The sequence below is a fragment of the Thermothelomyces heterothallicus genome (assembly GCF_042370625.1).
Source record: "Thermothelomyces heterothallicus CBS 202.75 unplaced genomic scaffold P884_scaffold_15, whole genome shotgun sequence".
Taxonomy (NCBI): Eukaryota; Fungi; Ascomycota; class Sordariomycetes; order Sordariales; family Chaetomiaceae; genus Thermothelomyces; species Thermothelomyces heterothallicus.
The window spans coordinates 30,732-50,096 of NW_027192576.1; the positions used below are offsets into that span (position 1 = coordinate 30,732).

General features: G+C 58.5%; 8 protein-coding genes across 8 annotated transcripts; 5 read left to right on the forward strand and 3 right to left on the reverse strand.

Moving 5' to 3' along the window:
- The first annotated feature begins 291 nt into the window (after positions 1–291).
- Positions 292–5,148, forward strand: P884DRAFT_260861 (XRN 5'-3' exonuclease N-terminus-domain-containing protein). The gene is made up of 2 exons (XM_069441501.1): positions 292–736; positions 796–5,148. Exons 1-2 carry the CDS (start codon positions 436–438, stop codon positions 4,692–4,694), a joined length of 4,200 nt encoding a protein of 1,399 aa, XP_069296507.1. The 5' UTR covers positions 292–435; the 3' UTR covers positions 4,695–5,148.
- Positions 5,149–5,239: 91 nt separating this feature from the next.
- P884DRAFT_203386 (signal peptidase subunit-domain-containing protein) lies at positions 5,240–6,109 on the reverse strand (the record flags this gene model as incomplete). The annotated part of the gene is made up of 3 exons (XM_069438499.1): positions 5,240–5,462; positions 5,578–5,877; positions 5,964–6,109. 3 exons carry the CDS (start codon positions 6,107–6,109, stop codon positions 5,240–5,242), a joined length of 669 nt encoding a protein of 222 aa, XP_069296508.1.
- A 527-nt stretch (positions 6,110–6,636) lies between these two features.
- On the forward strand, positions 6,637–9,610 carry P884DRAFT_245378 (high-temperature-induced dauer-formation protein-domain-containing protein). The gene is made up of 5 exons (XM_069440422.1): positions 6,637–6,796; positions 6,861–7,568; positions 7,642–8,238; positions 8,294–8,537; positions 8,602–9,610. The coding sequence occupies exons 1-5, from the start codon at positions 6,701–6,703 to the stop codon at positions 9,597–9,599; spliced, it is 2,643 nt and encodes an 880-aa protein (XP_069296509.1). The 5' UTR covers positions 6,637–6,700; the 3' UTR covers positions 9,600–9,610.
- A 788-nt stretch (positions 9,611–10,398) lies between these two features.
- P884DRAFT_33461 (uncharacterized protein) lies at positions 10,399–11,711 on the forward strand. Its single transcript, XM_069445839.1, has 2 exons — positions 10,399–10,549; positions 10,606–11,711. Exons 1-2 carry the CDS (start codon positions 10,493–10,495, stop codon positions 11,464–11,466), a joined length of 918 nt encoding a protein of 305 aa, XP_069296510.1. The 5' UTR covers positions 10,399–10,492; the 3' UTR covers positions 11,467–11,711.
- Positions 11,712–11,764: 53 nt separating this feature from the next.
- P884DRAFT_278423 (uncharacterized protein) lies at positions 11,765–12,022 on the forward strand (the record flags this gene model as incomplete). Its single annotated transcript, XM_069443179.1, has 1 exon — positions 11,765–12,022. The coding sequence occupies one exon, from the start codon at positions 11,765–11,767 to the stop codon at positions 12,020–12,022; it is 258 nt and encodes an 85-aa protein (XP_069296511.1).
- Positions 12,023–12,284: 262 nt separating this feature from the next.
- Positions 12,285–13,933, reverse strand: P884DRAFT_225828 (nuclear pore complex component-domain-containing protein). The gene is made up of 2 exons (XM_069439629.1): positions 13,423–13,933; positions 12,285–13,357 (listed from the first exon to the last, which is right to left on the reverse strand). The coding sequence occupies exons 1-2, from the start codon at positions 13,656–13,658 to the stop codon at positions 12,763–12,765; spliced, it is 831 nt and encodes a 276-aa protein (XP_069296512.1). The 5' UTR covers positions 13,659–13,933; the 3' UTR covers positions 12,285–12,762.
- Positions 13,934–14,189: 256 nt separating this feature from the next.
- P884DRAFT_260867 (uncharacterized protein) lies at positions 14,190–16,336 on the forward strand. Its single transcript, XM_069441502.1, has 2 exons — positions 14,190–15,913; positions 15,987–16,336. The coding sequence occupies exons 1-2, from the start codon at positions 14,336–14,338 to the stop codon at positions 16,077–16,079; spliced, it is 1,671 nt and encodes a 556-aa protein (XP_069296513.1). The 5' UTR covers positions 14,190–14,335; the 3' UTR covers positions 16,080–16,336.
- Positions 16,337–16,473: 137 nt separating this feature from the next.
- On the reverse strand, positions 16,474–18,910 carry P884DRAFT_203090 (MCM2/3/5 family-domain-containing protein; the record flags this gene model as incomplete). Its single annotated transcript, XM_069438476.1, has 4 exons — positions 16,474–16,966; positions 17,070–18,472; positions 18,592–18,718; positions 18,777–18,910. 4 exons carry the CDS (start codon positions 18,908–18,910, stop codon positions 16,474–16,476), a joined length of 2,157 nt encoding a protein of 718 aa, XP_069296514.1.
- Positions 18,911–19,365: the final 455 nt, after the last annotated feature.

Below are 19,365 nucleotides of genomic sequence, written 5' to 3' on the forward strand. Positions count from 1 at the left end.
CGCTTCCTTTGCCTTCCGATTTTGCCTTTTCTTCCCGTGTCAGGAAGCCCGGCCATTTTTTTTTTTTCAGCGCCGGCAAACATACAACTCAGCGTATCCTGCCTCTATTGCTTGAGGCAACCACGAGGTTTTGATCTTGAAACCACGACAACCGAGATTACAGTAGCGCCGCGTCGCGCGCCTCGTTGCCAGCATGGGGTATGTTTCCAAGTCCTGGGCTTGCATCGCCATGAGCCCGTCTGGCTGACCAGCCGCGGCGCAGTGTTCCCAAGTTCTTCCGATGGCTATCGGAGCGCTATCCTGCCATCTCGCAGCTCATCGCCGACAATCGGATTCCCGAATTCGACTGCCTTTACGTGCGCGAGCCTCCTATGCCTCGACAGCCCCGTCGGTTTCTCTCCCTCGATGGCTTGCTAACGGGTCGCGTAGCTGGATATGAATGGTATCATTCACAACTGCACGCACAAGGATTCAGATGATGTGCACTTTCGTCTCACCGAGGAGGAGATGTTCATCGCCATCTTCAACTATGTTGAACATTTGTTCAGCAAGATTAAGCCCAAGAAGCTGTTCTTCATGGCCGTCGACGGCGTGGCCCCTCGCGCCAAGATGAACCAACAACGCGCTCGTCGTTTTCGGACCGCTTTGGATGCCGAGAAGGCTCGCGAGAAGGCCATCAGGGAGGGCAAAGAGTTGCCCAAGGAGGAACCCTTTGACAGCAACTGCATCACGCCGGGTACGATATCTTAGATAATTGAATCAGCTGGGTCTCCCGACGCTAATCCGCTCGTACAGGAACCGAATTCATGGCAAAGTTGTCACAGCAGCTCAAGTATTTCATCAACAAGAAGGTATCTGAGGACAGAGCCTGGCAACAGCCCGAGATTGTGCTCTCCGGTCACGAGGTGCCTGGCGAGGGAGAACACAAGATCATGGAATACATTCGGAACGCGCGCGCCCAGCCCGACTACAGCCCCAATGTACGGCACTGCTTGTACGGTCTCGATGCGGATCTCATCATGCTGGGATTGCTGAGCCACGATCCGCATTTCTGCCTTCTCCGCGAAGAGGTTACTTTTGGTCGCCAGGCGAAACACAAGTCGAAGGAGCTGGAGCATCAGAACTTCTACCTGTTGCACCTCTGCATCGTCCGAGAATATCTGGAACTCGAGTTTCAGGAGCTCAAACAGGAGGGCGCCATGAGCTTTCCGTTCGACATGGAGAGGGTGATTGACGACTTCATCCTGATGGCCTTCTTTGTCGGCAACGATTTCCTTCCGAACCTCCCACGCCTCCACATCAACGAAGGCGCCTTGGCTACCATGTTCAGGATATACAAGACTGTGCTCCCCAAATGCGATGGCTACATCAACGAGAACGGAAAAGTCAACCTCGAACGACTCAGGATCTTGCTCGAGGAATTGTCAAAGGAGGAGTACCGTTTCTTTGAGCACGAGAACGAGGATGCCAGCTGGCTGCGAGGGAAGCGGATGCTTGAAAATGACGAGGCCGAGAGGCAGCGAGCGAAGGCCAAGGGCAAGCTCATTGTCAGCTCGGAACAGAAGGCTCTTTGGAAGAAGACCATCCGCAAGTTTCTTACAAACCAAGGAGGTTCTCGGACATTGGATCTCGGCGCCGGACTCAACGCCGCGGACCGGAAGTTTGTCCAGGAGCTAGCAGAAGCCGCCCATCTGGAGTGGGCCACAAAACCGGACGACGAAGGCCATCGCCATCTGATTCTCTCCTATCCCGCCCGGGACGAGGAGGACGAAGAGGATGAAGAAGCTCAGTCAGCGGTGCTGCGCATTGTCAAGAAGTATGACAATGCCCAAGTGATCGACCTCACGTCGGCTGATGCCAAGGCAGCCTTGGAGGCCAAGTACCAGCAAAAGTTTCAGGAATGGAAGGACAACTACTACTTCTCCAAATTCGAGAACTGGACTCCTGAGAACAAGGAGGAGGAGCTCCGGAAGCTGACCGAGAATTACGTCCAAGGTCTGCAGTGGGTTCTCTATTACTACTACCGTGGTATTGCCTCGTGGCCCTGGTTCTACGGCTACCACTATTCGCCCATGATTTCGGACGTGATCAAAGGGCTGAACGCGGATTTGAACTTCAAGCTGGGCCAGCCGTTCAAGCCAAACGAGCAGCTTATGGGCGTGCTGCCAGACCGCAGCAAGAAGATCGTCCCCAAGGTATACTGGGACCTCATGACGGACCCCAACTCCCCCATCATCGATTTTTATCCGAGAGACTTTGAACTTGACATGAACGGGAAGAAGATGGACTGGGAAGCCGTCGTCAAGATCCCCTTCATCGACGAGAAGCGGCTGTTGGAGGCGATGGCGCCCAGGGATGCACTCCTCACCGAGGCCGAAAAGGCGCGCAACGACTTCGGGGTTCCCCTGAAGTTCACCTATTCCGAGGACGTAGACTTTGTCTACCCCTCGTCGCTGGTCGACGTTTTCCCACCCATCCCGCACTGCCACTGCGTGGAGAACATCTTCGACCTCCCTCCCGTGGAAGGATTGGAGTTCCGCGCTGGCCTGACGGACGGCGCGTTACTGAATGTTGAAGCCTTGGCTGGATTCCCGAGTCTCGCGACGTTGCCATATTCTGCCAGCCTTGGTTTCCACGGAGTCAACGTCTTCCAGCAGGACAGCCGCAACGAGAGCATGGTCGTCAGCCTGCTCGAGACGGATTTGCGGACAAACGTGGAGTCTGCCAAAGTCAAGCTTGGCCAGCGCTGCTTCGTCGGCTACCCTTTCCTGCAGGAGGCTAAAATCGTCAAGGTCTCGGACGAGCTCTTCGACTACACGCTTGCCGATGACGGCAGTGGGCGGATAGTCACCAGGAACCATGCTCCTCGTGAGATCGAGGAATGGACCAAGAAGGCAGACAGGATCGAGAATTTCTACAGCAAGCGGCTGGGAATTCTGATCGGCCCTGTCGAGTCGCTTGTCTCCGTCCATATGCTCAAGGGTCTGATCAAGACGGACGAAGGCGCGACCGTCAAGGAATACGGGGAGATTCCGGGCATGGAAACGGAATACGCTTCTCAGATCATTGTGGACGAGGTCGTCAACGAGGACGAACGCTTCATCGAGAAAGCTGCGCTGCCCGTGGAGGAAGAGTTCCCCATCCAATCGACCGGGTTCTTCCTGGGTGAATACAACTATGGCCAACCCCTCGAGGTCGCAGGACACTCGAAGGGTAAGCTCAGCATTTGGCTTGCTGTCTTGGAGAGGCGCGAGCCAGAGTTCGCCAAAAAGATCATTCACGATGCTCAAAGGGGCATGCATTATTTGCCTTCGTACATGGTGGCCAAGCAACTGGACCTGCACCCCCTCACGCTCAGCAAGATCACATCATCTTACTACATCCGCACCGTCGGTGATCTCAGGGTTAATCTCGGTCTCAACCTCAAGTTCGACGCGAGGAAGCAGAAGGTGCTGGGCTACTCCCGCAAATCCGAGACCGGCTGGGAGTTCAGCCCTGCTGCCGTCCACTTGATCGTGGAGTACATGACACGGTTTCCCGACTTCTTCGCCGGGGTCAAGCGGAACCCTTCGGGCGCCGAGCTGAAGGAGACGGATCTCTGGGGTGATCCCGCCGTCGCCTCCGCTCGGGTCAAAGAGATCGGTGCCTGGCTCAGGACTCTCAAGACGAGCTCCATGGAACGTGTGCCCCTCGACGCCGAGCAGCTCGACTCGGACGTGGTCATGCGGCTTGCTACCGAGGCAGATAGGCTGCAGTTGAGCTCCATCCCCTCCCGTCCTAAGAAGATGAACGGCGTGCCCCGCAACGCACTCATGAGACCCGAAGATGCCGAGCACCGCCTCGGCAACCAGCGCTTCAGCCTCGGCGACCGAGTTGTGTATGTCGCGCGGACCGGCAAAGTGCCCATTGGGTTCCGTGGCACCGTCGTCGGCATCAGCCACACGCCCACCGCCAAACTCCTCGACGTCGTCTTCGACGTCACCTTCATGAGCGGCAATACGCTCGGGGGTCGCTGCCCGCCGTTTCGCGGCCAGACGGTACCCTCGACGACTCTTTTGAACCTTAGCAACCACCAGGTCGTCGCCGGCTCCAAGGCCCAGGTTGCGCGCCAGCCCGTCAGCGCATCGGTCACGACTCTTACCGCCCACGGCGGCTACCATCTGAACGGGAAGCGCTACCAGGACGCGGCCGCCCCGCCTCCCCTGCAGGCAAGCTTCCGCAGTGTGGTGAATGGGGCGGCCCGCGGTGGACGTGGAGGAGGAGGAGGAGGAGGACCGGGTGGCGGCCGCGGCGCGATTCAGGGGAATCTCCCTTACCGCGCGCACCAGCCGCAACGCCAACAGTTTGACGGTTCTCACGTACCTGCCAACAACGGCCCTGGCCAGGCGGTTCGTGGCCGCGGTGGAGCAAGCCAGTTCCGAGGCCGTGGCGCCGGCGGCATCGGCTCCTCGAATAGAGGACGCGGTGGCTACCCCGGTCCTGTCGGCGTGAATCCTAATGGAATCGTACACCCGGCCTCGGCGCCGCCTATGTATGCAGCTGTACCCCCTCCGTCAAGCTTGGACGCGCCGCGGGGCGGTCGCGGACGTGGACGTGGCGGCGCACGGGGTAGGAGTGATGGGCCGGTTTTCCGAGGCCGTGGTGGTGGTGGCAGGGGCGCCAGACAGCAGCAGACCGCGGCCCTACAGAGCTAGAGGCCTGGGTTTCCGCTGGTCTAGGTGAAAGCTTGCGTGGGTTTGCGGGGACGTGGTTGCGAGCGAGATTGGGGGATACGGATCCGTCATGACTGATGATGAGGCACGATTACACGACTAGCCAGAGTGATGTGCGTGGGAATGGGTGGTGCATATAGTCGCATGTTTGGACCGGATACGCATGGCTTTGGCTAAGGAGTTCGGCAACCACACCCTGTTCAGAACTTTGGTGGTTCGTGGTGAAGGATTTGGTCAAGAGATATCTGTACGCAAAAGCAAAAGAAAGTTTAGGTAAACCGATTAATCATGTGTAATACATGTAGAAATCAGGTTTGCCTTGATGACTCGACTCTCACGTGCGGCCAAGGCACCTGGCCACCAGCGGTTAGATTAGATGAGGAATAGTCATCCGTAATCCCGGCCGCGATGGAGCAGAAATCGGACCCATGGAAACAGGTAAGAATATAATCTTTTGAATTCGCACTATGGTATCTCAATTCGATCAGCTTGATGGCCCCGCCCCCCCCCCCCCTCTTTTTTTTTGTCTATTCCTTTTTCTTGACAGCTGGCAAGGAAAACTTCTTGCTCAGGTTGTTTTGGAGAGTCTTCCACTTCCAAAAGTCGGCGTCTTGATTCCAGGTCAGAATGCCCACCCACGGCTGGACATTGTAGTGCAGCCTCAGCACCACGTCATCCTGCTCGGCGACCTTGCCTGTGGGATGCGTGATCTGGTACTTGGGGCGCTGGTTCTTGATGGAGAGTTTACCGCTGGTCCATATGTGTCAATACGTCTCCAGCAGACCACATAGGTTGCTTGAAAGAAGGTGTGTGTGTTTTGGGATGTGTTTTTGGGTGCGGGGGGTTTGGCTTCTGGGACGCATACCGGCTTGGATCGATGCTCTTCCCCTGGGCGCTGCGCTTCAGCTTCCTCATGGCAATCGGACCCAGGTTCGCCAAGTGGTCGGCGTTCGGCGAAGTGATGATGCTGTCCCAGATGACGGCCTGGTTCGTCGCGTTCTGGCCGGAGCCAGAGCCGCCCGCAGAGGGCCACTCGGCGGTCACATAGACGAACAGCTGTTTCGTGTTCCAAGTGAAGAGCGACGAGAGGTCGGCTTCGAGCGAGAACCTGATGATCGCGTACTCCTCTTTCTTCTGAGAGTAGTAGTGCGGGCGGCCGCGGACGCTAATGAGGAAGGAGGTCGGTTTGTCAGCGGCAGGAGAGCCTTCTCGGGAGAATGGCCCAGGGCGGCTTGGAGGAAAGGCGCGTACACTTGAACATTGGTAGGTTTGAGGACGCCCACACTCGGAGCGCGCGGGCTGAGGAGATCCGAAGCGGCGATGAAGGCGGCGACAACGAACGCAACGGTGGTGAAGAAGCCGAAGGTGTTCTGGAGGCGGACGATGGAGGAGTACATAGTGGGCGATGGATCGGGGCTGTTGTGCCCTTGTTTCTTCGAGGGAGTCAGGAACGGGAAAGGGGGGCTCCCAATTGAGAGGGCGAAATGGCCGGCGTCACCTGGGCCTTTTCATGGAGTGGAAGCAATGGGGATGATGCGTGACAAGCTCTCCAGGGGGACAGCTTCAGATTCCCGCGATGCCGCTGATAGCGATAAAGGCCAGATCGTTTCAATGCCGGAGTAACATAGTTACTTGTTACAGCGAAGGGCTTACTACTCGGTACATGCATAGGCAGGTTTATGCATCAATCAAGGCTACGGATCAGGTACAACAGATTGTGGAGATTGGTCTTGGCAACTTGCTCGCCGTGAAAGGGTTAGGGCTGTAGGTTTGCTGATCCGCTGGGTCTGGACCGATCCAGCTGCAGCTCGCAGCGGAGCACTGGACTGAGTTACATACTCGGCACTGCGTAACTTGTCGCAGAGTCGTCTGTGCCTTGATCAGCGTGTTGTCTTGGTTGCTTGCGTCGCCGCTCCAGCCCGACTACCCCAGTCTCAAGTCTCAAAACCCGCACCGCACAATGCGAGCATCGTAGCCCGACCGCCAAAATGGGTGCCAGCGATTCGAAGCTCGTCTTCAAAAAGGGCATCTTCCGGCTCTCCGAGGAGCGGCACATTCCTCCCAACGAACCGTACTGGGCCTCAGTCAGTTGCCTCCGCGTCGCGCGCTGCCTTGACCTGCCAATTGGCTGCTAACCGACGGGAGCAGTTCTGGGAGCTGCCCGAATCCTCCGAAGACATCTTCAGCCTCTTCGCCCCGGCTGATGTGCGCCGCACCCGCGACAACGCGCTCGAGAACCTCGAGAGCCTGATCAGAGCCGTGACGGACCGCCTGACCGTGCTCCGCCACCACCCCTCCTTCCCCGACCCGGACCTCGCCCCCGACCGAGAAGCTCTGAACTGCATCCGCGTCCTCACGCGCGTTCTCCCCTTCATCTACGAAAAGGAATCGCTGCAGCAATGGCAGGACGAGCTGCTATGGTCGCCGCGGCGAAAGCCGACCGGGAAGGCGACCATCGCCAACGAGGTCCTTTTCGACGGCGGTACGGATGCGCCGCCCAAGGCGTCCCCCGACGACTTCGAGGATGCGAAGCCGCTCGCCGAAGAGCTCATCGACACCCTGCTCGATCTCCTCTTCTTTTCGGACCTCACCGTGCCCAAGGCCCCGCAGGGCAGGCCGAAGGTGACCTACGCTATCTGGCAGAGCGGCGTGGGATGCAACGCGTCAATACCCACCACAAGAGAGCACGAGAGTAACCGCTCCGAGATCCTGCGGCTGCTCTTGACTCTGGCGAGCCACAGCATGTACCTTACGCCCAGTGTCTTGCCGCAGCAGGGAACCAAGGCGCTCACGTACATCTGCACCAATCCGGACAAGCAGACGGTCCTGTCCGTCCTATGTTCGCTGTTGAACACCGTAAGTGCGCCCGTCTTGGGACCCGGACCCGAGAGATTCATTATTTGGCCCGCCCGATCCCTAATGCGAGCAGACCCTCAAATATAACCCGGCTAGCTGGCGCGTGCCGTACAACGCCCTAGTCCTGAAAGACCCCAAAGAGATCCTCGTCACATACACACTCCAGCTGCTCTTGGCAACCTTGCTCTATCCCATCCCCGAACAGGCGGGCGTTCCGACACCTAAAAATTACTACCGTCATTTCCTCGGCCGCCTACACCGGCCACAGGACTTTCAGTTCGTGGTAGACGGCATGACGCGGATACTGAACCAGCCGTTGCAAGCCAATTCTTCCTACATACCGGGAGCCCAGCCGCCCGTCCGATTTGCTCCCGAAATCATAATGCTCTTTTGGGAGATGACGCAGTGCAACAAGCGCTTCCGGTCGTTCATCGTCGACACGGAGAGGGCGCATGACTTTATCATCCTGATCCTGTTCTATGCCCTCGAATACAAGAATGATGCTTCCAAGCAGGGCTTGGTAAGGATGTGCGCTTTCCTGCTACAGACCCTCAGCGTGGAGAAGAACTTCGGGGTGAACCTGAACAAGTCGTTCGAGGCCCAGGACACGCTCCCTCCCGCCATCCGCATCGCCGGATTCAGGGGCACGTACGCCGACTTTCTCATCCAGGTGGGTCAACTGAAGACGTTCGTCACCCGGTTATCAGCGCTGACCCGTCGACCAGTCCATCTACGCGCTCATCACTACCAGCCAGGGCAGACTCACGGCCATATACCCCGCGCTCCTGGCGGTGATCAACAACATCGCCGCGTATCTGGAAGGGCTCGGCGCCCCGACTTGCGCTAAGATCATGCAGCTGTTCAACTCTATGTCCTCGCCCTCGTTTCTGTTGGCCAATGAGACCAACCACCGCCTGTTGAGGTCCTTGTTAGAGGCCATCAACGCCATTATCGAGCATCAATATAACAGTGAGTCGCCACGACTGTGAAACCCAAGAACCTCAAGCCGACCGGAACTGACCATCTCGGGCAGAGAACCCCACTTTCATCTTCGCCATGCTAAGGAATAGAAAGCGATTCGAGGCGCTGCGCTCACTGACGCTAGAAAGCGGCCAAGAGGAAATAGAGCGACGAAATCGGAAGCACAAGGATAGCGGCACTTCTCACGACCCGCTGGGGCCCAACTCGACGAGGAGCTCAATCGAGAGCGCCAGGGGTCCGGCGGCCGCGCCCTCACGGCAACCAACAACGCTTGGCGATGTCCCGGAGGATAACACTTTCGCAATCGGCGACGACGAGGACGACAGTGACGACGAGGCACGGCCAACGCCGGCAGCCTCGAGCCCCAGCGAAAACCCATCAGCACCATCATCTGTGGCGTCGGCGGCAGAAGACGAGGTGCCGAGACAGTTGCAGGGCATGTCTGAGAAGGCCCGAGGAAAGATGCCGGCGGGAGCAGGCGCCTTTTCTCGCCAAAACAGCATCGCCAGCCTTGGAAGCGCCTCCGCTGGCCAGACGATGTTGTCCGGGCGATTCGAGCCCTCGGCGCAGTGGATGGAGAGCTGGCTGCCCGAACTGCCCCTCCACACGACGCTGACCGTCCTGCAGCAGCTGTCAGTTCTCATCCCGCGGCAGGCCCTCGCGTCGGATGCGCCCACGCATGCCACGCTGGCCAAGATCCGGGATGTGCAGCTCGTCGGGGTCGAGCCGTCGCCCGTGCGGGTCCACTCGTTCGAATGGTCGCCCCTGGCGCTCGGGTGGTACGAGTCGCTCCTCTGGGGCCTCGTCTTTGCCAGCGAGTTGCAAGTGTCCAAGGGGACCGTCGGCGTGTGGAACACGACGCAGATCAAGCTGTTCCGTGTCCAGGAGACGGCCGCACAGGGCCCCTCTCTAACCTCGCCGCGGGGAGCCGTGGACGCGGTGGGGAACAATCTCGTGTCGCGCATCGGGGCCATCAACCTGCGCGGAGTTGGGAACCCGTCGGCGCCGGTGACGGGGGCTAATGGGCAGTCTCCTGCTCGAGGCGCTTGAGTGGTTGGGATACCTTTTTTTTTTTTTTTTTTTTTTTTTTACGCTTGGAGAAGATCCAGGGAAGAGGTTAGTTGGCCTTGGGAACGGTCTATTCCTCGCCCACCGTGTGGGTGGGATGAAGTTGCGAGGGTCATGGCATCATTGGATCCGGTAATGGGATGTGTGTGGCACCAACGGAGAGAGAGTGTGTGTCGAGTTTTCAAGACTCCAGGCGTTTGCCCGATGGAAGGCAACGAGGTGAGTGACCTGGTTTGTCTGGGCATGGATGACATGGAACTTACGAATAATATAATCCCCCGTTTCAGGTCCTGAGTACCCTTTGGAGCTGTCACTGCCAATGATGGGCAACCCGGTTATGTGATGTGTGGAGAATATTTGTAGAAATTCTCGGTCATCAACTTGTGTTCTGGGGCCCGCGGGCCCAAGCAGAACGCCATGTGCTCTAATGGAAGAGACGAGGTGGGCCTCTACCACCAAACTTTCGAACCTTCTGTGATGCTCGTGGGCCACTTCCCCGAGTAAAAATCAGGATAAATGCCCCTGCCTATCCTGGGATTCCGGGTCTGCTCTACAGGCTGCTGTTCGTGGGGAAGCCGCCGTCCGCAGCAGTGCCAGAAATGACATAAAATGGATACCTGAGGAACACATAGTCCATTTAATGTGCATACGAGAAACTAGCACGCATGATAGCACCGTGACTCGCATCACGCACTCCTAGTTGCGCACATCCATCAAAGCGCTACTTCGCTCTCATGCTGTCAATCAATTTAGGCCGGGAGATCCTGCGTGCTCTATTCCGCCATTGTTTACTCCGTACTGTTGCTCCTTTTCTGCGATTTCCGTGGTCCCAATCATAGTAAAGCCATTGCATCAACGAGCAGAGACTCGTCGCCATGACAGAAGCAGGCGGTTCCCCGGCGTCCGACGAGGTCAAACCATACAAGATTCACGTAAGACCGCGTTTTTCTCCCGCCGTTAGAACCGCACAGCTGCTCAGACGTAACAGATCCCGACCAAACATCTCGATCTGACCCGCCAGAAACTCGAACTCTCTCGAACCCCTCATAGACCATTGGCTTGTGGCCCTCGTCTCCCGCCTGCCCAGTTTCCCACGAGTCTCGTTCCCAGGCTCATATGCCCATCACCGCAGGCTAGAATCCTACTCCTGGCGCGACACCGAGTCCAGCAGCCTGAACACAATTCCCCAGTTCCGCACCGCTCTTACCCCGCCGGACAGCCAGACGCCCGTCCGCATCCACTTCGTTCATGTCCGCTCCGAGGGAGACGATGCCACCGTCCCCCACCTGCTGATTTCCCCCCTTCCCGCTGTCCGCCCTCTCGCTCGCGCACCTCATTCCCTCCCTCTCCCTCACCACCTCCAACGAGCGCCGAGTACGGGGACGAGGATGCTGGAGGACATCAGCAACAGCGAAAACGGTTATTCCGTGTTGTCATCCCCTCCATCCCCGGCACCGCCTCCTCCGATCCCCTCCCCCCGCAGCTTTTCTCCGCCAGCACCGCCAGCACAACCCCAGCGGCGGATAATAAAGCAGACCCCGTCGCGGCCGTGGCGGCGCTCTTTGACGCACTCATGCGCCGCCTCGGTTACGAGCGGTACCTCGTCGGCGCGACTGCACCTTCGTCTGCGTCCATCACCGCTAGGGAAGGAAGGAGAAGAGGGCGGATCGACGAGCGGATCGTGCGGCGGCTTGCCAGAAGGTATGGGCATGAGCACGGCGTTTCGTCGTCATCATCATTATCATCGTGTGTTGGCGCGCATATAGTTAGTCCCGTGTTGCGGGCGCCGCGATTCTGGGCCGAGGGGGGGGGCGGAACTGGGCCCGGTGGGTCGTTGCGAGGGCGCTAGGAGGGAAGGGAAGAGTGGGAGGCTATGATATGGCGGATTTTGAGGCTCTGGGAAGGAAAGAGAGACAAATTGAGGCGGCTAAGGACGGAAGGGGAAAGGTGAAAAAGTTTTGGAGGGTTTCGGACCCGAATATACCCTGTCATATGCTCTCTGTGACTCGCCCGTGGGTATGCTGGCCTTTATATTGAAGGGCCTGCGGCTGGCTGCTGGGATCGGCGGTGATGAGAAGAAGACCAGGCTCACGAAGGACGAGCTAATCTCGCTGGTGAATCTGATGTGGCTACCCGGTCCAGAAGGGATGCTCCGGTTCTGGGCGGCTTGCGACAAGCATTGGGAGGAGGAAGATGATGACGAGGACGGTTTTGCCAAGGGGTGGAAGCCGAACGGGGGCATCACCGTATTTACGGGGTCCAGTAAGAGCCGAAAAGAGCAGGAACCTCACACGGAGGCGACTATGCCGGACGGACAAGAGACGGGTTTGTGGCCGACATCAGAGGAGGTTGCGAGCAGGGAGGTGTGCTATTGCCCGCCGCCATGGGCACTGCCCCCTGTTTGAGGTCGTCCATGCCCAGCGAATTATCCAGAGAGAGCAGCGGCTTGCTTGCCTTTGAACAGCCCGATGCTCTTTTCCCTGGTGTACGGGGGCTGGCGGAAGCAGTTCTGGCCAAGGACCCACGGCTGGCAACGGCGGCGCGATCGCAAGCAACTGGCACGACAGCAGCTGGGCCAAGCCAGTTGCCCGCGGAGAGGGCCTGAGTGAGATAGCGTGCGCATGGTAAGCAGCAAGGGCCACTGGGCGACGAAAGGGCGAAAGGGCCAGGGGAAAGAAATCCGAACTCGTCGCGCCACTTGGTTCCAGGATCGGAGTGCTGAGCACCGAGAATGAGAATCCTGATACAGAGGTAAATTCGTCACCATTGAAGTCGGAAAATGGGTTGAGAAAGCGCCGAATAGCCCCGCCTAGCTGGCAGTATTTTTGTTTTCCTTTTGTTTCTATGCTTGTTCCCATCGAAGGGTTAAGGCCCTTGATGGACCGGGCTGCCACGAGTGTGCGTCTTGCAACCGCGAGGCCGAGAGATTGAATCTGGTAATGACCATCAAACGATATAACCTGTTCCCTGGCACTCCAAAATTATCATGAGCCTCCCATGTTGCGCCGAGAGAACAAACTCTCGTGACACCTCCAACCGCGTCGTGAATCATGCGCCATGAGACAATTTGGTGCCAACTTGGTATGACCGGGCCAGGCCAACGCTTGCCATGACAAAGTGCAGTATGCCGCCAAATGCATAGGCCCTATGAATGCAGCCAGCTGTTACCAGAGCTCCTCCTCCCTTTCTCGTACAGCCACTTGTTGTTGAGGCCCACAGTCGACCGCTTCCCTGTCGCCGGAGTGGGCGTCGCAGGGCCGTCGCTAAACACGCTGGAAGCGGTGCTTGCGTTGAGCGGGCTGGTGGACCCGAACGACGACCTCCTCCCGCCGCCCACGGCCTTGTGCAGCAAGGGGCTGGCCGATGAGGGCGAGTATTGTGGAACATTGAGCTTGGACGGCGAAGTGCTGAATCTCGGCGACGTGTACTGCTGCCCAGAGCCGGGGCTGGCGATGTTGGACACGGGCGAGCTGGCGTAGCTCTTGACGCTGGCGGGCGACCCGGCAAGCGACGGCGTCCTCGAGTACCGCGGGGGCGTGCTGTACACTGAGTTCGGCGTGGGTGGCTTCGAGCTCGGCGGCAAGCCGAGCAGCCTCCGCTGGGCGGGGGTGAGGGGAATGTCAGAGAGGTCGTCGCGCGGCCGGTAGAGCGGCAGCAGCGCCAGGGCGATGTTGATCAGAGGGATGATAACGAGTGTCGCCGTTATCCAGCTGCTGTACTGCTTCAATACGGGACTGATTCTGCGGAAAAAAAAAAGTCAGCGCGGTCGGTCCCGCGATGCCTTCTATTCAAAGGAGAGACTTACGCCCAGGCCGGCACAAAGGGTAGCACGCCCTGCCGCAGCACCCCGAGCCCGACTAGAGCCACAACATTGTAGACCACCTGGCGGACATTCTTCTCCGTGAAGACGTTTCGACTCTGTCGCCGTGTAATCTCCGCGAGGCGGGGATGCTTCCAATTGCCCGGGCTCTCTGTAGCCGCCGGTGTGGTGGGTTGCTTGACGGGGGTATACTGGACCTGCGCCAGGGCTGACGACGACATAGTGTCGGGACGAGGTCGCTGAGTGGCGTCGTGCGTTGAAGACGTAGCGACAAGTTGCAACAAGAGTGGCGCGGCGTTGCTGCGGCAGCTGAAGCGCACCGTTTCGGAGGATGTGGCCTCGCAGAAAACGGCAGTCTCAAAATATCCCTGCTGTATATGGGGTTAGTAAAGTAGAGTGGCTGGAAGGCCGCTTGTGGGCGGCGGCGTCCCTAGGAAAGCCGTGGTGTTGCTGTTTCGTTGGCGGGCTTGTCGTTGTTCATTGAACAAAATAGCACAGCAGCGGGCCGCGATATGACGCGAAGTCAACAACTGGGATCTCCTGGTCTCGCCAGGCGAACGGCCTGCAGCAATTGACGCTGTCAGCTGACCGGCAGGTGTTGCAGTATGCCAAGCACGGATAGCCCAAGTTGTTCATCGGATCTCCACACATCTTGGCAACTCTGCCCACCGCCCCACAAACTGCCCCCCTGCCTGCTGGGGCAGAGAGGTCCCCACTGATTCCCGGCTGCTCCCTTACCTCCAACTTAACTATCCCGGCACCCGCTATCCGTTTCACAGAAGGGTCCTCCTTCTTGAGCCCCGACTCCCACGGTTTCCATCAATTCGGAACCGAACACAGCTTGTGCTCGCTGTTTGCGCGATTACCGTAGCCCGAAACGCTCGGTCGATCGGACAGAATGCTCGACACGCTCCTGATCCGTCTCGACGAGGGCATCACCGAGCTCTTTGGACAATGGAATCTCTGGACTAGCGCCATCTTCACCGTTCTCGTCGGGGTTTTGACGTACCAGATCGCGACACGGCAAGACCCAGACACCCATCCGTTCATTCTTGCCCGCCAAGCCCATGGATCGGCCGTCCGTCAACCCGGCGAATCCTCCGTCTACAGATCCCCGGCCGCTCCCCATGGCATGCCCCTCAATGCCGGCTTGAATGTGAAGGACCCGGGGGCCTCCAAGTGGTCGCGAGGACGCGATGGAGACCTGCGGGACGTCTGGCGCCAAGCTATTGCGGGCGTGCAAGAGGATGGTCCGAACAAGGGAGCCACGGGTCGCATTCTGACCGTGCTCGGCACCGACAAGACGATTGAACACCCCCTCGCCGACGTCACCCGCCAGATCAACCTGATCGGCCAGCACATCGCCGACCAGGGCGGCAACCGTGTGGCCATCTATCTCCCCAACTCGGTCGAGCTGCTTGCCACGCTGTTCGCCTGCGCCTTCTACAACTTGACCGCCGTGATCCTCCCCTTTGACGAGCCCGCCGACGCCGTCCTCTCCATGCTACGCCGGTCCGCGGCTGACACCGTGGTGACCGCGCCAGGGTCCTTCCCCTTTGATGCCGTCGCCAATAGCTACCCTTCCCTTCGCCAGCTGATCTGGGTCGTCGATGAGGGCAGCAAGCACTTGGATTGGAACGAGATCCCTCAGGGTACTGGCGGCAGCGTCAGCGTCTCTACCTGGCAGGAGATCGTCAACGACGGGCCCGTCGATGCAGGCAAGGAGCTACCACCGCTAGAGGGGCAGAAAGAACCCCGCGATATCACCGTCTTCTGGAAGCCGAGGCCGGGTCAGCAGGAGGAGATGGTGCGCTTCACTTCGGCCAACATCGTTTCCGGCATTGCCGCGCAGATCTTCGCCATCCCTACCGCGCAGCGGATGGGTCCCTCGGACCTGTTCCTCCCCGCCGACTCCCTCGCCAACACGCACACTCTCGTCCTCACCTTGGCCGCGCTCTTCTCCAACGCTTCCGTCGCCTTCAACTCGGTCGCCGCGCAAGCCGACGACCTCGCCGTGTCCACGCGCGGCACCGTCTCCCCGACCATTCTGGTCGCTACCCCCGCCGCCCTCCTCAAGACCCATCAGGAATCCGTTGCCCGCATCAACTCGTCGCTTGTCGCCCGCATCCGCCATCGCCTGCAAGTCCGCAAACTGACCCAACACGGCGTCCTTCCCACCGGAAGCAGCAACAACAGCAAGCTGCGGTTGATTCTGACCGCCGAGCGCGCCGGCGCTGGCACCCCCCTGCTTTCGACGGCCGTGCTGACGGATCTGCGCGCGATCACCGGCGCTCGGATCGTGTACGCGTTGACGGCCGCCAAGGTTGCCGGCGCCGCGACGCAGACCTTGTTTTTCGACTACAGGGTCTTTGAGGGCCAGCAGACCCACTTTGGGCCGCCGCTGACGAGCACCGAAATCCTGTTCCGGGATATGGGTGAGTGGAAGACCACGGATGAAGAGGGAAGCAGGGGCGAGGTAAGTTAAAGTCACTCATACATTCCTCTTGCTGGAGCGCAGATGTGAGCATGTATGGCTAACTTTTCCCCAGATTATTGTTCGCGGACCTTCTGTTTCCGGTGGCGAGGCTGCCCTTGGTGTGGCCGGTAAGATGAGGGACGATAACACGTTGGCGTACGTTTGAATGCACTCGGTGAATCATGCACGCATGGTAAGGGTACAGACATGACTTTCCGGCCTCGGCGAGATGTTTTCTCGTCGAGCGGTATTCGCAGCATTTATCAGAGGTTCAAATTACGTCTTCGACTGTCGGGTTCAGTTGCTTGGGTCTTCCCATTGTTTCGCAACATAGAACTAATTCCCCTGTTTATTATTCCCTTACCACGAGCGAACTGATCAGTCATGGAAAAGCGAGACTTGGAAAAAAAGCGGCATATCCATCCCCATATATCATCTGTATCCCACAATAACAGCAACCCTGCTAATCCAGCCTGCGCCCTGCGCCCATACCATGCAAGATAGACAAACAAACAAGATAATCTTCCTCAGACCGACGCTCACGTTCCAAACCACACCGTCTATGCCCCGTTTCTGTAAACCTGCGCTCCCTGGTTCCTGAACATGATGGTATCCCGCCTCTGCAGAATCATCAGCGCCCGGTTCAAGGCGGCCTCGCTGAAGCCTCTGCCCTCGACCATCTCGCGCCGCAACGTCGCCAGGCTGGTGCTCCACCCGATCGGCAGCCGCCGCTTGAGCTCGGCCTCGACGCGCGACACCTCCTCGTTCAGCTCGCGACTGCCCTGGTTGCTGCCCTGGTTGACCGCGTCCATGGTGGAGCAGAGGAACAGCCGGATCGCCTCGTCGACGTGCTCCTCGGTCGCGACGGGGGACAGGGTCAGCTTGGCGAGGGACTCGGTGATGCGCACGATGGCCTCGAGCTGCCGGACCGTGATGGGGATGGACGACCGCGCGTTGGCCTCGAGCTCGGCGGCGTGGACTTGCTTGCGGATGGCGACGAAGTGCGACGAGAGCTTCTCCGCGGCCGCGTCCGAAAGGCGCGGGGCGCAGCGTCTGGGAAGCTGGTTAGTGGCTCGTTTGGGTCGGATTGATTGATTGAGGGGATATATATAAGGGAAGGAGGTGTAGATTTGGAGGTGCAGATTTGGCTGCTTACGATCTGCAGTAGCTAATGTAGCGACGCATCTTCTCGACGGGGATCTCCGCTTCGACGCGCTCTTCTACGCCGCGCCCGCCCATGTGGATGCCCATGACGTGCTTGGCGATGCGCTCGTCCTTGCCGCGCTCGTGCTCGTCCTTGACAATGAAGATCATGTCGAAACGGGAGAGGATGGTGGTCTGGAAGTCGATGTTCTCGCCGGGCGTCTTCATGTCGTCGTACCGCCCAAAGATGGGGTTGGCGGCGGCGAGAACCGAAGTTCGGGCGTTCAGGATGGTGGTGATGCCCGCTTTCGCGATCGAGATGGTCTGCTGCTCCATCGCTTCGTGGATTGCCACCCGGTCCTCGTCGCGCATCTTGTCGAACTCGTCGATGCACACCACACCGCCGTCGGCAAGCACCATAGCTCCGCCCTCAAGGTAGAACTCTCGTGTCGATTGGTCCCGCTGGACGGATGCCGTCAAACCGGCGGCGGAGGAACCCTTGCCGGATGTATAAATGGCAATGGGCGCAACCTTTTCGACGAACTTGAGCAACTGCGACTTGGCCGTGCCGGGGTCGCCCAGCAGGAGAACGTTGATGTCGCCACGCAGCTTCATGCCGTCCGGAAGGATCTTTTTGGAGCCGCCCAGCAGGAGACACAGGATAGCTTTCTTGATATCCCGGTTACCGTAGATGGACGGGGCAATGCAGTCGGTCATGATGTTGTACAGATCTGGCCGCCTGCTGAGCTCGAGAAATTCTTGCTCCTCCTCCTCGGAAAACACGGCCTGCCCCTTGGCGGTCTGGTCGATATCGGTCTGGATGCCAGTCGCACGCAGGTACGGTGTCCGGATGGCGACGGCACCGCCCGAGTTCTTGGAACCCTTGCTCTGATAGATAGAGAAGATGCCCATGATAACGCACCTCGACCCGGGTACCACCCGGTTCGTGAGGTAGCGGTCAGCAGAGACGAGGACATGGCGCGGCAACTCTCCGACGGGCACCTGATCGGGGGCCTCCTGGAGCTTGATGATCTGTTGGTCGACAAATTTCGACTTCTCGTGTACGACGAAATAGGGGTCGAGAGGGCACTTTTCGGTGGGATCGCCGGGCGCCCTGTACCTGCCACACTGCCTTGGGAGGGACACGCTACTAAACCCTCCGAGAACCGGGATGTCTTGCGTGTGATCGCAGGTGCGGCATTGGATATGAAGCTCTGTCGCTTTGGACGACATGACCGAGGCGCCGATGACAATGCCCGGCACCCTAACAAGCCTCGAAATGGTGAGCGAATCCAGGTTGCGAATGGACACATCTTCGGCGTTGGAGTGCAGCAACAGCTGGTGGTCGGGGAGTTTGACATTGGGCTCGTGAGGATAGACGATTCTGTGTGTGCACCGCTTCAACGCTGCTTCGAACTAGAGGAGGAGGTCAGGTATATCCGGCCCAAAAAAAAAAAAAAAAAAAAAAAAAAAAAAAAAAAAAAAAAAAAAAAAAAAAAAAAAGGAAGGGAGGGGGGGGCCTGTTGTTTTCGTACTAGTGGGATGATCTCTGCCGGTTCCGTAACCAATCTGTGGGCGATTTCTTCGTTGAACTTGATCAAGTCGCCAATATTGACGTCGCAGTAGTATTTTTTGAGGAGCGCATTCTCACGGAGTTGATCTCTTGAGAGAAAAGTTAGTCCCACATGTGCGTCACGAGACGGAACTACAAGAAGCGAACCTGTATACGAAGACGTTGTCGAGTCGGAAGTCGAGGATGAAGGACTCGAGGAGGCTGCGGATTTGCGTGTTGGACTCTTCGGTTTCGGCCGGTGTCCCGTAGAGGCGACTTGTGAAGACCGACTGCCGGTCCATGGTGAAGAGCAGGTACCGAGAGGGTTGGAGGGAAAGGGGAACAGAATGGTGAGTGGTGGCCTCGGTGATCACGGTGGAGGGGCAGAAGTTTAGGTTGCAAAAAGGGAGCGACTGCGACGCGTAAAACCGCCAGGGCAACGCGACCACAGCGCGATTTCTTGCAGGGATCTTAATTGAGCCCCACCAGGCTGGTCTGTGCTGATAGTTAATAAGGCGGCAAACCCCGTTACAATGCTGCCTAAGGAGGACCCAAGTCGAATATGCAATCACAGGGGAGGAAACAATTCTGAGCACTGCTCAGCAGAAAGTGGCAGGGTTCAGGGGACCGTTGCTTGGCGCAGGCCAGTCCCGGCCAGGCTGGCGTTCCCGAACAGCAATGCGGCAGGAGCTCGATTGCGACGGCCCGCAGTCCGACTTCGTACGCACTTACTCGGGAGAGGTTTCAATCGCCTCTC

Excerpts from the sequence above, each read along its gene's own strand:
- P884DRAFT_260861 (XM_069441501.1), top strand. The coding sequence starts at position 436 with ATGAATGGTATCATTCACAACTGCACGCACAAGGATTCAGATGATGTG. Across the intron at positions 737-795 it reads CAGCAACTGCATCACGCCGG|GAACCGAATTCATGGCAAAG; the intron begins GTACGATATCTT and ends CCGCTCGTACAG.
- P884DRAFT_245378 (XM_069440422.1), top strand. The coding sequence starts at position 6,701 with ATGGGTGCCAGCGATTCGAAGCTCGTCTTCAAAAAGGGCATCTTCCGG. Across the intron at positions 7,569-7,641 it reads TATGTTCGCTGTTGAACACC|ACCCTCAAATATAACCCGGC; the intron begins GTAAGTGCGCCC and ends TAATGCGAGCAG. Across the intron at positions 8,538-8,601 it reads TATCGAGCATCAATATAACA|AGAACCCCACTTTCATCTTC; the intron begins GTGAGTCGCCAC and ends CATCTCGGGCAG.
- P884DRAFT_33461 (XM_069445839.1), top strand. The coding sequence starts at position 10,493 with ATGACAGAAGCAGGCGGTTCCCCGGCGTCCGACGAGGTCAAACCATAC. Across the intron at positions 10,550-10,605 it reads TCAAACCATACAAGATTCAC|ATCCCGACCAAACATCTCGA; the intron begins GTAAGACCGCGT and ends CAGACGTAACAG.
- P884DRAFT_225828 (XM_069439629.1), bottom strand. The coding sequence starts at position 13,658 with ATGTCGTCGTCAGCCCTGGCGCAGGTCCAGTATACCCCCGTCAAGCAA. Across the intron at positions 13,358-13,422 it reads CCCTTTGTGCCGGCCTGGGC|AATCAGTCCCGTATTGAAGC; the intron begins GTAAGTCTCTCC and ends TTTTTTCCGCAG.
- P884DRAFT_260867 (XM_069441502.1), top strand. The coding sequence starts at position 14,336 with ATGCTCGACACGCTCCTGATCCGTCTCGACGAGGGCATCACCGAGCTC. Across the intron at positions 15,914-15,986 it reads AAGAGGGAAGCAGGGGCGAG|ATTATTGTTCGCGGACCTTC; the intron begins GTAAGTTAAAGT and ends ACTTTTCCCCAG.